Here is a 15,459-nt window from a genome sequence, read left to right on the forward strand (position 1 = left end):
GCCGGGCTATTTGATAGAACATAATGGGGTTTACGTCGAATTGAATTTTGGAAATAACGATGCCTTTATTTTGCAGTAATCGATTGCGTCAAATTGGGATTTATTTTATTATACGCAGCAGAGCGTTTAGTAGCATTCATTAAGGCTAATTGGTTCCTACAGGGTCCAGAAGCTGAACGTTAATACTTATATTCGGAAAATAAACAATTAATTATAAAAAAAGACCTTATATAATGACTTAATAATCTCAATACTTGTCTCTATGAGTTTTTTCCATTATACCAAAGAGTTTTAACGTAAATTGTAGGAACCTTCCAATCAAGCATAAATATCTTGTGAGGGTTGCTTATAAGATAGAAATAACTGTCGCAGCATATACAGAGAAAAGACAGCTTGAAATGTTCAATTCAGATTTTTAACGCTATGAGCGAAAAAGTTATTAGAAATTCAGAAATCGTCACAGGAAGAGGAATGTTTAGTAGAAAAACAGTAGAAAAATTAAGTGCCGGCTGAAAAAATCAACTGTATCAATTGAAAATCTACATTATTGTGAGGAAACTTGTGAACATAAAACCAGTTTAATGACAAGAAATTTTATAAATATGCTGAATTCTCCAAATCAGTATAAGTTAAAGTAATTTAAACTTCGCTGTAAATATTTGATCCTGCTAATTGAATGGAATTTCGAGAAAGCATTGATGAAAATTCCACAATAAAATTAAAGTGCGACTCTTCTCACGTTTAAACTGGAGAACTGGAGAAACTGGAGTGGAATCTTCCATCACTCGCCAACACTAGAAGTTATTTAATGACAAGATAATTAATTTGTTTAAATTGGGACAACAGTCCTAGGAAACTGCTAGGAAAGAAAAAACCGGGAGCAGTCGTTATAATTAACATTTATAATAATGAAAATATTCACTACTACTACAAATAATCATATACGAGGTATGATGGATTTTTTTGTAACAATTTGATTGATATAAGTTTTCCCGTCTATTCACATCCATTGTAATTATTAGATTTAGCATCATAGGACTTCTGTCTTTGATCAGAAGTAAGTACTGTAGTGAGAAAAATACGGTTTGATCCTATTTTCACCATTGTGGAATAAACTACAGGAGAGGTGAACCTCAGTTCGAGAAATGCTTATACCAATGGATTCAAAGTTACAATCATTGTAACATTGGTAGCTACAGAAGGAGGTTAATTCAGATTTCTTCACTTTAGTGCTCTGTTACTCATAAAAAAATCATCATACTAAGTAATCTGTCATTAAGATGAGAAATCTACATTGCGAAAAGAACTTTATTCAATAATTAGTGGTCAATGAACCTTAATAAACATATTTCTGTTAAACATACACCCTTTTATTCCATGTTCCGGAATTTTGTACACTGTGATTTTCTGGTCGGTTACATATTAAAGGAAACCAGGATTTGTTAATGGTTGTGGCATCAATTTATGCAAAATATATTATTCCTAGTAATTTCGATGAAATTTGGATATAACAACATGCAAAATAATTTGTCGATAAAATCAATTCAAATAGAAGGCAAAATCTAGAAGTAGAAGAAGGTGACTTGTGGTCTATTCAACTGTGACCTTTCTGAATTATGAAGCCTAACATTTTCAAACTGAATTCTACAGGTATTTCTCCACCAGAGATTTTTCTAAGCCTTGTAAGTTTGATACACTGTGGCTGTGATAGTAAAAGCTACTAAAAAGTAACGGAATTTTATAATGCTCTAACGAACAAAAAAAAACGTAGTATGTGTAGTTTCGGACATATAATACGCCTTTGACAATGTTCCACATGAAGCTGTCGAAAGAGCATCAGATGCTAGAGGATTAAGAAGGACAGTTCGATGGATTAAACCAGCAAAAAGGGAGTAGAGCAAGACACCATTTGTATCACCACAAATGAGAAGATGTCAATTAGGGAAAATTGCATCTTTATTTACGTGGAACCTGATAGTAGACATAATGATAGTAGACATAATCCAATGTAGATTTGGTAGCCAGTAATTTGGTAATTTCATAATATTATTGCTATTTTATTAATTTTATTAACACAAGAAAATAAAACCTTTCGAGTTACTTGCTATTGTTTTCTTCATTCAAACTAAAAATATATAATATTATCATATATTTTATTGTATTTTGATTCAATGTGAATAATTTTGGGAAATCTGACATCGATTTTGGTATCTATCGAATTTGAATTTGAATTTGTATGCAGCATATCAAAGTTTCAATTTGACGATTGATAATGAGTTATTGAATTTGATTCTCTAGTTATCAACTAGCTACAAATACTTTTACATTATAAGAATAAATATTTGGAACTGAATATTGTGTCATTGTTATTTGTTTCCGGTGATTGTCTTTTCGAATTAAAAAGAATGAAATGTGTAATAATTGAAAAGTATACAGCAACTTTGAGATAAGAACAAAATAAATTTCTATTTCACTTTCGATTTTGATTGAATAATTTCCAGGAATACAAAGAAAAGCATTTTCTGGAAAAGAAGATTTCTGTTTGTACTGAAAACCATTCAGTGGAGGAAAATTATGGATATCTTTTTCTTTATATAAAGAAAGATGTATTAATACTTTTTGATAACCAAATTACAATTGAATAGAAATTTAGTCTCATATTTCTGTGATTCTTTTGTTGTAGGGTGAAATAATTGATGATGGTCGTTTAATATTTATGGATGATGATCCAGAAAATGTGAATAACTATGAAGCACGCATAGAGCACGGAAATGGTAAACAATTCATCACCCCAATTTGTCAAAAAGAAGAGTTCACTCCACAAAATACGTATATACATTGTAGTGAGTTTTTGATTTATTATTAATTATTATTACGATAAGTAATGACCATAAAATGTGTAAAAAAGTCAACTGGCATATTTAAAATTGGGATTTACTAAATCTTGAGTTTATATAGAGTGTAACATTTCATCCGTTAAGTTTTTCATTAAATAGTTTCCTTATTTAACAATAAAACAAAAGCTTATTCCTACTTCTCGTGATATATTTTGCAAAAACTACAATAAAAAGTCAAGTTGAGATGATTTATCTCTAGTGAGCTTCTTATCGTTCATCTTTATCATCTCAACCTTTTCTCTGTTATTCTGTTCCAATTTTCGCAATATTTAGAATCACTTAATCAGCTAATAATCCATCAATCACGAAAATGTTACTCCAGAACAGCTGGCTTCAAATGACTGTTCTAATACAAAATAAATAGGTCAAACTACGACCATTCAACGTGAGCCATTGCAAAGGAGTCTTCAAGTTAATTTCGAACTACGTCAAGGTTAACGTATTCATTCATGAAACGGATTATTAACCGCCAGGGAAAATACAATAGAAAGGGAGTGAATATCTTGAGGTTGTTCAGTTTACTTAAGCTGACAATAATGCCTTGTTGGTGTCCCAGTTTAAGCGTAGGAGGTAATTAGAAGAAATTATTTTGAGATTGAAGCGATTTATCACCTTCCCCATTCTGGTGAAATCAAGATTCTAGTTACACTGAGAAATCTGGATTGTTTCTAAGGGATATATAATGGATCTTGGATATAGTTGGAGATAATGTTGCTGCAAAAATATTTACATGAAAAAATAAAAATTAACTGTCAAAATATTTTGTAGTTAATTCAAAATTTTTGTGAATCAAGCGGTATAACACTATGAGTTGTTATTGTTAACAGATAGCCTCACATTTTGACCCTATAAAAAATGTATTAACGTAAAGATTTTTTATTTATTCAAATGAATTTGAAAATCTTTTGGTACTTACGTGTCACATGATATGATACTATTATACAAATTGTCGCATAATTTTGGTCCTATGAGAATTTACTATTCGTTCGTAGTTAATTACAACTTTTCATACGTATGGTGGCATTCACTTAAAATTTATTAAACATAATATAATTTTGAGATATATAAATTTTCTATGAAATAATCAATAATTGAAAAATTGTGCAGCTATATATGTAAAAGTTATATGTATAAAGGATGTCCCATAATTTATATAAAGAATTTTCTTTACAGAATAACCTGAAATTTGGTTCTCATAGAGAATGTATTCAAGGAAAATATGTAAATTCTAAAATTTCATATTCAATCACACAATTTCTGTTTTCTGACATATACGTGGAACATATTGTATTACTGGAAGTCCTACAATTTATATAAAGAATCTTGTTTTCATGTTGTTCGAAATTCGGTTCTCATGGTCAATTTATCTTAATATACGTTTATATATATTTCATGGCATTTACATGAAAACTTTTGTATTTTGGATATTTCACAACATATGTAGAATTAATGTTGTACACGTTGTCCCATAATTTTGATCCCACAAAATTTATTAATCTAAAATTTCGTGGTTACTTCTGACTTTTGTAAATACACTGGAGTTTATGTTCAAAATATTTTTGACACTCCCAAAAATCATATCAAGTTGATGGTATATATATATATATGTACATGAATATATGTATATGATATATATGAACTCACATAACTCATATAGAAAAATCTGGATGTAATTTAGTTTTTTAATTAAAATGGATACGTTTGACCGTATATGATTACATTAACTGAAATTTTCGTAAATTTAATTATATATATATGTGTAAAATATGGTTATACCACAAATTTTTATAGCAGCCTGGAATCTACATCGTGAATTTATTCAGAGTTATTCAATTTTTTTCAGGGCTACAGCTGGAAGAAAATATAACTTTCAGTTCGTCTAGGTATTCATTTAAGGTAGTTTTGAATGATACTTCGTTGAAGAATAAAAAGATAAAATCTACAGTGAGTATAACAATTTATTTCTAGGACTGTGTAAAATAAAGTATTGGCAAAATTTTTTATTTGAATTTTTTACAGGCTGAATTTCCGATTGACTTTGTTTTCAAAAACAAACCGCAGTCACTAACATTGCTTAAATTGTATCCAAGCCAAGCGAAAATTTTCAGGTAATTAATTTTTATTATACGTAGCTTGATAATGGTTATAGATTGTTGGGAGGATGTAACTCCAAGCCGCCATCAATTACGAAAAAAAGGGTTGCTTAACTGAATTGGAATATAAAAATTTAAATCGATTTTTCACTAAAAATGGAAAATTTTATAATGGTAAACAATAAAGGCAATAAAAAAGATAAAAATCAGGCTGAAAGTAGATTGATTATTATTTTCTTCCATATAAAGTATTTTTTTAATCAATGAAACATTTTTACTTTCTGTTTTAGAACTGCCGCACCATTAGCAAGAGTAAGTCAACCAACAGTTATACATAATTGTACAAATTTCACCTTTAAAGTTGATTCGAAATTCAGGGGTATCTTTAACGTGACGAAAACTGAAGGAATCGTTTATGTGAATGATTTTTCTAAATTAAGACAAGTGAAAACGCAATCAATAAGGTATGTAATTGTTCAGAAATATATATCAAAAAGAGTATACTTTGGTAACTATCTCAAAAATATTTACATTCTAATACAAATATTGACAGATGTTTCAAAGTCGAATAAAAAATAATTATTTTCATATAAGAATTTCTCTAAAATATTTCCATAAACACGTGGTTTTACTCACTTTTTTGATTATTTAAGTTTTGTATTTTCGAAAATTTCAGTTTAAATATTTCTTGGATAAACGGAAACAAGCAAGAACAGGATGAGATTACGATACGAATAATTAATGAGCCCAATCAAACTTGTACCGGTATGAATCACTTCAATAATTGGACATATTGCTCTGAAATTGATAATATTGAGGACTGTCTTCGATCAGATTCATGTGCATTGGGTACTGGCGGATATGCTAGCGTCGAAACAAGGTAAATATTTGAATTTCCAAAAGCACTATTTGAAATTCTATAGTTTCCCGTTCATCGTATTCTAATGGGAATTTTTTTAGGAAAGCCCCAGAACGTTGTATGTGGAGAGGTGACGAGGTGCCCACCGAAAAAAGTCATCTGTATTCAACATGTACTCCAGATATAAAAACTTGTCCTGATGGCATATGCGATTCATTAGAACAATTGAGGTCCATGATATGCCCGCAGGATTGTGTAGGTTAGTATCAACCTATGAATGTTTCAAATTTGTTTGCTAAACTTCATTTGACTAAAATTTGACTTTATCTTTAAAGCGTGAAATTCCGATATTTTATGCCTAAAAAATATATGTCAGGAAAAAATTGGCTTTCGTTCCAAGTTGGGTGTTTAATCTACCAAAAAATCAGAAAAGAAGCTTTAAGACAGAAGAGTTGTGAATTTTAACAGAAATATCATTTCAGGAACTGTTACAATTCCGCTTCGTTTAGGCAAAAGTGGACGTGGTGTGGACGAAGCAGCAGGAATTGTATACTGCAGTACACTTTCGTGTAGTGTGCATCTTCCGGGTAAATACAATCGTAAACAACATCGAACAGATGAGAAAGGAAATAAAATCGAGAGGGACAAACAGAAACAGAAACATATTAAAAGTTCCGATTCTGTTCATACAAATAGTATCAAACAGAATATTACACTGTCTGCAATAGGTGAGTTACTTCATTCAAAGTGATTATTGAAGTTTTAATACAGGAGATTGGTTACGAAAAAAAAATTTTATCATAAAAATTATTCTAAATTCTAATGCTCTTCTTCAATATACTCCCCTCCCCTCGCCACACACCTCTCCATACATTTTTTCCATTGATCGAAGCGGTGCTAGAAGTCTTCTTTGGTGAGTGCCTTTAGGAGCTTTCCCGTTTTTTGCGCTTCCATCGACTCATATCGGATCCCTTTCAAAGCAGATGATTTCTAACCTTTCTAACCTTTCAAGGAAATCCCGTTGACGCAAGAGCTTTTGGTCAGGCGTCAGTTTTTTGCCACCAACTTCGCACAAACTTTTGTCATGTGTAATTCCTCGTGTAAAAATTTCCTAACCATTTTTTTATCGACCTTTACAACCTCGGCAATCATCCAGATGCTCATTCGACGATCTGCACGCACAATTTAATTGATTTTGGTCACTGTTTCCGGAGTTAAAACAGTCACATGACGACCTAAGCGCTGGTCATCTTCAGTGCTCTGTCGGCCCTCACTAATGCGCTTACACCAGTCAAAAACACGCGCACGAGATAGAAAATTGTTCCCATGGGCCTATGGCAACAATTTATAGCACTCAGTTGGAGTTTTTTTAAATTTAATTAGAGATGGTTTTCGGCACGATAAGAAAACACGTTCGTTTCACACCGCTACTGCACAAATACTATAATAGTAGTTTTTTACCTCACCCGTCTAGGGCGTCCTCTAGGCGCGCAGTCTCGTTATTAAATAGCTAGACCTCATATAGGCAACAATTTTGTTTTTAGATGATACGTTACAAGCTATTTGGCATAATCATCTGTTAGCAATGGGTAGAAAATACATTTTACTATTAATTCTTCTATTTTCATAGTATATTACCTTTATCTTATTTTGGATTGATTTTTGTCGGGCAGTGTGCTTGGATTTGATCTAATTCTTCAGAATGACAATTGTACCATTCAATTTATTGGCACACGTGTGCAATTACGCGATAATTTTTAACATAAACAAAAGGCATTCCCAAGTATTTCGCATACTAGTTGTAAAGAAATTTTATTTTCCAAAAACTTTAAAAAAGTGGATATTATGACCAAATAGTTGGGATAAATTGTATTGGATTGATGTCCATTTTTATAACGAAACAAATTACCAAATTCTGATGACTGCACTTGTCATTGAACTTCAGCCACACTTTTGGTAGGGCAGGAGACTATATATTCGTTTTGGGGGATAGGGAAGTTTACGTTCGTGGCCGAGAGGTACGTAGAAAATCCTCTCGATAATAAAATTTAGATTTAAGACCAAATAACGTTACGTTCCCGGCTGGGAACAATTAATATCCAAAATAAAAAGCAGTTATAAAATTAAAATCAACTTAGATTTCTATATATTCTATATATAAGATAAAAACTGGGACTTATCTATGGAAGGCCGGGATGGTTGCAGCCCTCAAATGAGTTGAAGTTGCTTTTCATGTGGTGACGTTATACCAATTGGCTCTTTGATAGTAGCTGTAGAAAAGTAAATATGAAGAATGGTACCTCTACAAATTTACTGAATTTACTTTAATTTTGAACTTCAGTTGTAGGTAGAGTTTAGATAGATAGAGGACATTTCACGATAGACACGGAGATTTTATTGAATTTTTCGAATAGAGTGGGAGCACGAGAAAAAATTAATTTTTTCGAAAACTTGAACGTTATGGTTAAAATAGAAGTGACTACTAAACCACAATAAGTGGAAAGAGGAATATTCAATATATTTAAAGAAAAACGTACCAAGCCGAATGACAGGTTACATGCTATCATCCAACACCCAAACGGCAGTTGATTGATTCAATTATATAGTTTAGGAATAATTACTGGTTATACCAGTAATATTATATTACAAATGAAATTAAATGCTCTAAAGTTTTGTTATCAAAGTAAAAAGAAACCTCAATTATTGCCTATCATTATCTAGAACGAAACAATTTCTTGGAATATTACTTGATTGGGGACTGAAAAAGTTGAAAATATTGAAATATTAAAATCTCATTTAGTTTGTGTGGTAACATCAAATCAAATCAAAAAACAGTCACTTCTCATATTTTTATCAATGCGCAAAGCTTCAAATTATTTTATGTTCGCGAGAAAAATCTTTTTAAACCCACAATTTGATTAATAGTCCAGGCAATTTAGGAAAAATCGCTTAGTTTTCCACGATCAGTATGAAACTTTGTATTTAGATGGTGGAAAGTGTGTACAATGACATATCTTTATCCGTGGTCTGAAAAATTTTTTTGTCATTGTCAAAAGCACCGATATATGTCGAATTTTAAGGAAATTTCTCATTTTTTGCTTATAATTTCATTGCTAGTGGCTTTACCAAAAAAAAGTTAAATTCTTTTTTTTTGTCATTAAAAGAACTACAAAAGTAGACGTCACGCGTTGAAAAATATTAATTTGTTAAAGAGATACAGTAAAACACAATAATAATTATTATTTTTATATAAACAATGATAAAGTAGCTTAATAATTGTCATTGGTTCTTGTAATTGTGCAAAAATACTCTGAACTATCAATAAATGACGTGTGCAAAAGCTGGAGATTGTACGTTTAATGGTTCATGAGTTATGGCCTTATAAACAAATTAACAGCAATAACAAATAACTTGGTCTGTGCGTTGAATGTGGTTGTGTATTGAGTATTTTTTAGCTATGCCAATCGATTCCTCTCGAGGCGAGGTATCAAATTAAAAAAAAAATCATCCCTTTATAGCAATTAGTTCCCGAGAAAAGTACGGCTAAAGATGCGCGGTCGAATTTGAACGCTCGAAACCACTTTTTTTCTCGCTTGAATCCGCTATCCCCACCGCGCGCGATCAAGGCAAACCGAGCGCTCCGCTGACATTTGTTAATTTTTTTTGCAGGGAGAAATTTCCACGAGATACGTGATTTTTCATGTAAAGACAATACTGTAAATAACAAATTATGTGGTATTTTTTTTTCGTCAACTCGCTAAATTTGTTGTACAGTTAATTTTTCACTTTCCCGGTCTGTATCTCCGTGGTTTTCCAACGAAACTCAATTTTTTTTTTAAATGAAAGCTATTTTTATGCACTTACGATCTACGTCAAAAAAAATTATGAAAAAAGACGAATCCGCACGAGATTTCATTTTTGAAATCCCCTTAGAGGGGATTTCAAAAATAAATTCCCTTGATTGCAAAATTCAATTTTTTTTTAAATGAACGTCGACTTCCTACATAAAATAATGAAATCTACTCATAAAAAAATCAGCACAACCACATTCAACGCACAGACCAAGTTATTTGTTATTGCTGTTAATTTGTTTATAAGGCCATAACTCATGAACCATTAAACGTACAATCTCCAGCTTTTGCACACGTCATTTATTGATAGTTCAGAGTATTTTTGCACAATTACAAGAACCAATGACAATTATTAAGCTACTTTATCATTGTTTATATAAAAATAATAATTATTATTGTGTTTTACTGTATCTCTTTAACAAATTAATATTTTTCAACGCGTGACGTCTACTTTTGTAGGTCTTTTAATGACAAAAAAAAAAGAATTTAACTTTTTTTTGGTAAAGCCACTAGCAATGAAGTTATAAGCAAAAAATGAGAAATTTCCTTAAAATTCGACATATATCGGTGCTTTTGACAATGACAAAAAAATTTCTCAGACCACGGATAAAGATATGTCATTGTACACGCTATCCACCACCTAAATACAAAGTTTCATACTGATCGTGGAAAACTACGCAAAATGATGATTTTTGGGCTATCTCGCCTGGACTATAAATCTTTCTTAGTAGCGTAATGTAATGTAATGTAATTGAATCTTTCTGAGTCTGTATCAAACTGAATAAATGTATTTTGTCGCTGCGTCTTCGTCCTATTAATTTTTTGGTAATGATAACAAATTTTATTTTTAAAGCAAACTACACAATATTATTGACTGGCGCAGAAAACAGGAAACTCGTTTTCCTCTGTCTGATTACTTTGTGATTTGTACCACTTTGTAATGTAATGTACTGTTACTTTTGTAAATAAATAAATAATTATATCACTGGGTTGAATGATTATAGTGGATAAATCAACATTAACGTTTAATACTTAGGTCAATAATTAGTTTAATAAACTATAATGTATGAAAGTATTGATAAAAACTATAAAGTTCTATTGCACTATAACATTCACTTGTAATACGTGTTGCTCAACAGCCATATTCTTTTTATTATTTTTAGTGAACCCCAAATGTGGTTTTACATGCATAGCCGGTATAGTAGCAGGTTCGTTATTCTTCATATGCTCAACAATCTTGATAATAGTTTGTTGGCGTGTGAGGAAAACTAGGAAGTCAACACGACACTTGAATGAAAAAGATAGCCAGGAATTGACAGCTCCTCTTTCCCTTTCTGGAACAAGAAATGACGCAGGACAACCCTTAGCGTTCAATTTTCAATTAACTACAATAACTAACGATACGACGTTTATAAATACCGTTATGAATAAGTATTCGGTAAGTACATAATTTGTTTATGGTGGATGAAACAACATTTAGAACTTGATTTATATATAAATAAATTCAGAGAAAAATCATATAAGATATCGATGTTGATTTTCAACCATTTAAATCACATTTTACCTTGAGTTTCATTAGAACATTGAGATGAACTTTAATGAAATAAGTTATTTCCCAGGATTACTGTCCGTTTTAAAATAATCGACAAAAATAATTGCAGAATTATAGCTAAATAGCTAAGAGATATGATTTAGGTATTCTTTAGCTTAAGGAGGTGGTTTATTTTTGCCTGTACTTCGATATAACATTCTTTTCTGGTAATTTTGAGAAAATTCGTATTCTGCTAATAAAATTCCAGAAAAGTATATAGTGTCATGTGATCCATTGGTACTGTTAGGTTTATAATAATTGATTACAATCTCCGATTGGAATTTACGCTTGTCCATTTAATACATAGAATAAATTGACCATTATATTTAAAAATTCTTTTCTTTCCCTACCGAAGGGTAAGACTTATTTTTCATTTATAGATCATCACAAAGTCACTTCAAAGATTCAAATTGCTTGCAACAATGTACAAATTGATTGGTCGGATAAGAAACTGTTTCTTGAAAACATTTTAGTTAATATAAATACATAATGTATAGTTTAGAAATGTAATGAAATGATTGTTCAAAATGTTGAGATTTTGGATGAAGATCTTTACCGAAAAAATTCTCGATTTGTTTTTCAATTTCTTCTTTGACAGAAATAGTTGACCAAGTTGTTAGATTCCCTTAGGAGTAAACAGTGTGACTCCATTCCTGTTGTTCCAAACATACTGGGACATATCATTTTTAATTATGTAACCGGTCCAGTTCCTCGCTTCTGGTTTATCTTCTAGACATAATAGATCGTTTCATGGTATAACATCTCGCGTTCTGTGTAAACTGTTCTACAAAAACCGTAAATTAAAATTCCAAGGACCTTTATATACTTCTAAAACCTCTGCGAAATATGTGAAAATGCCATGAGATTTTTTTCAACCAAAATTACATAATTTTTAATGTTACAGAAATATAATAAGGATGCAGCAATATGATGCAACGTGTCATACATCCAACAAGAGTTTATTAATTTAAAAAATTTATCTTCGTCTGATTTCTTTCTATGTAGTTCTATCAAAAGTCCAGTCTACGTTGTCCATTTCAGACAATATTTTTTTTGTATGGCAGTTTCAAGTTGCTAAACTTTATAGCCCACCAAAAGTAGTTCAGTATTTTGATTTTTTTATGTAAGGAGCAACATTCAACTTTAATAAATCAAATATATTTTTATTGAAGAACCTCCAGATTACTAAAAAAAATGGATTGTGCAGTGGGGGACTGTACCTGCATCATTTTATCTATAATTGATTTGAAAACATTATTAGTGCTATTAACTATTACTTAGGTAGTATAGAAAGCCTGTAATATGTGTTAATATTGATTAAACTCTATATCCTAATCATTATTATAACCACAAAACAACAAAATTTAGTATTTGAATATCTCTCACATCTCGTTAGGTTTATATTTCTTGTCATTAACTAAGCGTAATTTAATACTTAACGATAACGACGTTATTAGACACTGTGATGTATAAGCAGTAACTAATATAATTTGTTATTTGTAGCCGGATCCCAAATGGGAATTTCCCAGATCGCAGCTTATCATCGAGCAGACTTTGGGAGAAGGAGAATTCGGCAAAGTTCTGAGAGCAAAAGCATTGAATATCGCCGGAAGACCAGGTTTGTATTTAAAAAAAATGTATATCAATAAAAAATTATTAGAAACAAATGTTAAATCGAAACAGAATGTAATAATTACAAGCGAAAGTAGTAAGCAAAGTGTAGGAAAAAAATTCGTCAATAACGCTCTGAATATCTTCCCTATCTGTTGATTATATATGTACCTGACTACATGGTCTATTTGATACCTCTCTCTCTCTGTTGACTGCATTCCTTTGCTTTTAATTAATAGATTTTAGGGTTTTAATATTGGTAATCTGTATATTATAGATATTGTCGATGTTAAGTCTACTTTTGTCTTCACATAAATCTTTCTAATAACTAATTAGATAGATAGTCGAAATGTGTGGCAGCTAACCTTTTTTGGTAACATTAAACGATAAAATCCATGAAATTTGTGGTAGTGGAAGTGATTGTCGAGAAGCTTTTCATTAAATTTAGCGACTAATACGTTAGCCACAATGTCTGGGGTGTTCAGCTTTTGTTATTCTTCTTCTAACCATTAAGAACATGTGATTAAAAAATTTGAGTTGTGATATCTAGCGTCCCCAAAATGAATAATTTTCACGTCCTTAAAAAACTTCATAAGGTATAATAATATTATTATATTATAATCCAAGTGATAGCGAGTTTCATGATATTCGGTTATAAACATCATCGTAATGGCTAAAATTTATTTAGACATTAGATTCATTATTGTCGTAAATCATCTCATTTTCCGTCGACGTTAGAATGTGTTCAATTGACATTATTAATTTGATACGTTCTACCGATAGCACATGTTATATGATGTCCTGATTCTAATAACTTGATATATTGGAAGTTAATATAACTACAACTCCTAGTCCTTCACAACTCAAATGCCGATTCAAAGATGTAGGAATATGTACGTCTGATAGAATAATACATAAAATGCTAGAAATTCTGAACCAGTCACCTATATATCCCTAGAATACTAACGTTCCCTGAGTAAGCGTACAAAACTAATGTACGTATTAGTGACGTATATAAGATTTTTTTTCATTTAAGGTGAAATAAAAAGGCCAATCTTTTATAAACCAACACATTTTTATTTAAACAACATATAAGATACAATTTTTATTCAAAAAAATGAAACAGCAACATTATAAAATATGAAAATTGTACAAACAATTTAATTGAATTGGTTGAATAAAACAGTTGGAGATTCACTTTCCTTCGTTTGTACACTGATGACATATTTTATGAGTATGTTCACCGCATATTGGCTTATTGCAGGTGCCACAATAGGTTTTAGTCATCCTCCTTTTACTATAGTTGCATATAGAACAGTATGATCTTTTTCCAATATTTTTCGTTTCTTCCACCTGTTGCTCTATAGAGCAATCGTCTAATTTTAAAGTTTGTCTGATAACCAATCTCAGCTCATTTGAAATTGTTGGAATTGTTAATCTTAGTAGCTGCCAAGGTTTCGCTAGCAGCTCGTGCAGTTGTAGCATGAATTCAACCCTTGTCAAAGGTTTCTCATTATTGTTGTTTTGTCTGTAAAAGTTATGAGCGTAGATAACATACGAATTGATGCACGCAATATTCACCATGTTAAAAAAAGTACATAACGGCCATCGTCTCGTCTTCCTTCCGCAATTCATATTTTGACACATTTGGTCAAATGTGTCAACTGCACCCTTTGTTTCATTGTAAGTATGAATCATTTCAGGTTTACAAGAAGTTTCTCTAAGAGAAGCTCCATGATGCATTTTAGATATCAAGGTGACCAACTTATTTGCTTTTGGCTGATAAGAAACGATTGTTACATTGTCATGGCTTAGAAAGAAGGAAGAATTAACACCCCTTTTTTCAAACTTCATGTCTACAAATTCCTCCGGTAGTTCCCTTTTGTTTTTTCTGATGGTTACAATAACCGTTAGTTTATATTCATTAAACAGCTTTTGAGCCAGTGGGATGCTCATGAACCAGTTGTCCATAGCCAAGTTTCTATTGGAGGACTTGATGGTCTCGACTAACTTTTCCACATAATAGCCAGGGACATTCCCTCTAATAGTTTCACTGTCTTTTCCAAGATATGGAATAGTATCTACCATATATTTGGTGCTGTACTCAAACTAATGTACGTACAAAAGACGTAGTGACTTACCTTATTCATTGTAGAGAATATTAAATTTGGCACAATAACACTCTTTACTTGAAGGGAACATGTAGCTAACTAACCACTAGAACCTTACATTGGAGGAGGAAAAGCGAAACTACGGAAACAACATGGCGGCAACCGATTTTCCACTGAAGTATACGTAGCGGAGACGTACATTAGTATTCTAGGGAAATAATGAATATATATTCTTAATTGCTAATATCTATTGGTGTCAGACCGCTTGCGTAGAAACCAAATGTCCCCTGAGGTTGAAATAAGAAGGAAAGTAGGATAATTCCATTTTGTTGGAATAATTATCATCAATATATCTTTCATTTGCCATTTAGTTCAAAGAATTACAGAGGCTCATAGACTATCTTATTATAGTTTGATAGAATCACGAATTAAAGCTTAATACAAAA

The 15,459-nt window shown here is 31.3% G+C and overlaps 1 protein-coding gene across 1 annotated transcript in view; it reads left to right on the plus strand.

The window, feature by feature from the left end:
• LOC130900844 (proto-oncogene tyrosine-protein kinase receptor Ret) overlaps positions 1 to 15,459 on the plus strand; it is a 73,254-nt gene that overhangs the window by 47,103 nt on the left and 10,692 nt on the right. Inside the window, exons 5-13 of the mRNA XM_057811751.1 lie at positions 2,684 to 2,843; positions 4,741 to 4,841; positions 4,917 to 5,005; positions 5,281 to 5,454; positions 5,667 to 5,870; positions 5,951 to 6,108; positions 6,332 to 6,577; positions 10,864 to 11,138; positions 12,795 to 12,909. Coding sequence (XP_057667734.1) covers positions 2,684 to 2,843; positions 4,741 to 4,841; positions 4,917 to 5,005; positions 5,281 to 5,454; positions 5,667 to 5,870; positions 5,951 to 6,108; positions 6,332 to 6,577; positions 10,864 to 11,138; positions 12,795 to 12,909 — 1,522 coding nt within the window. The remainder of the gene's footprint in view (positions 1 to 2,683; positions 2,844 to 4,740; positions 4,842 to 4,916; positions 5,006 to 5,280; positions 5,455 to 5,666; positions 5,871 to 5,950; positions 6,109 to 6,331; positions 6,578 to 10,863; positions 11,139 to 12,794; positions 12,910 to 15,459) is intronic.

Source organism: Diorhabda carinulata, chromosome X (assembly GCF_026250575.1).
Source record: "Diorhabda carinulata isolate Delta chromosome X, icDioCari1.1, whole genome shotgun sequence".
NCBI lineage: Eukaryota > Metazoa > Arthropoda > Insecta > Coleoptera > Chrysomelidae > Diorhabda > Diorhabda carinulata.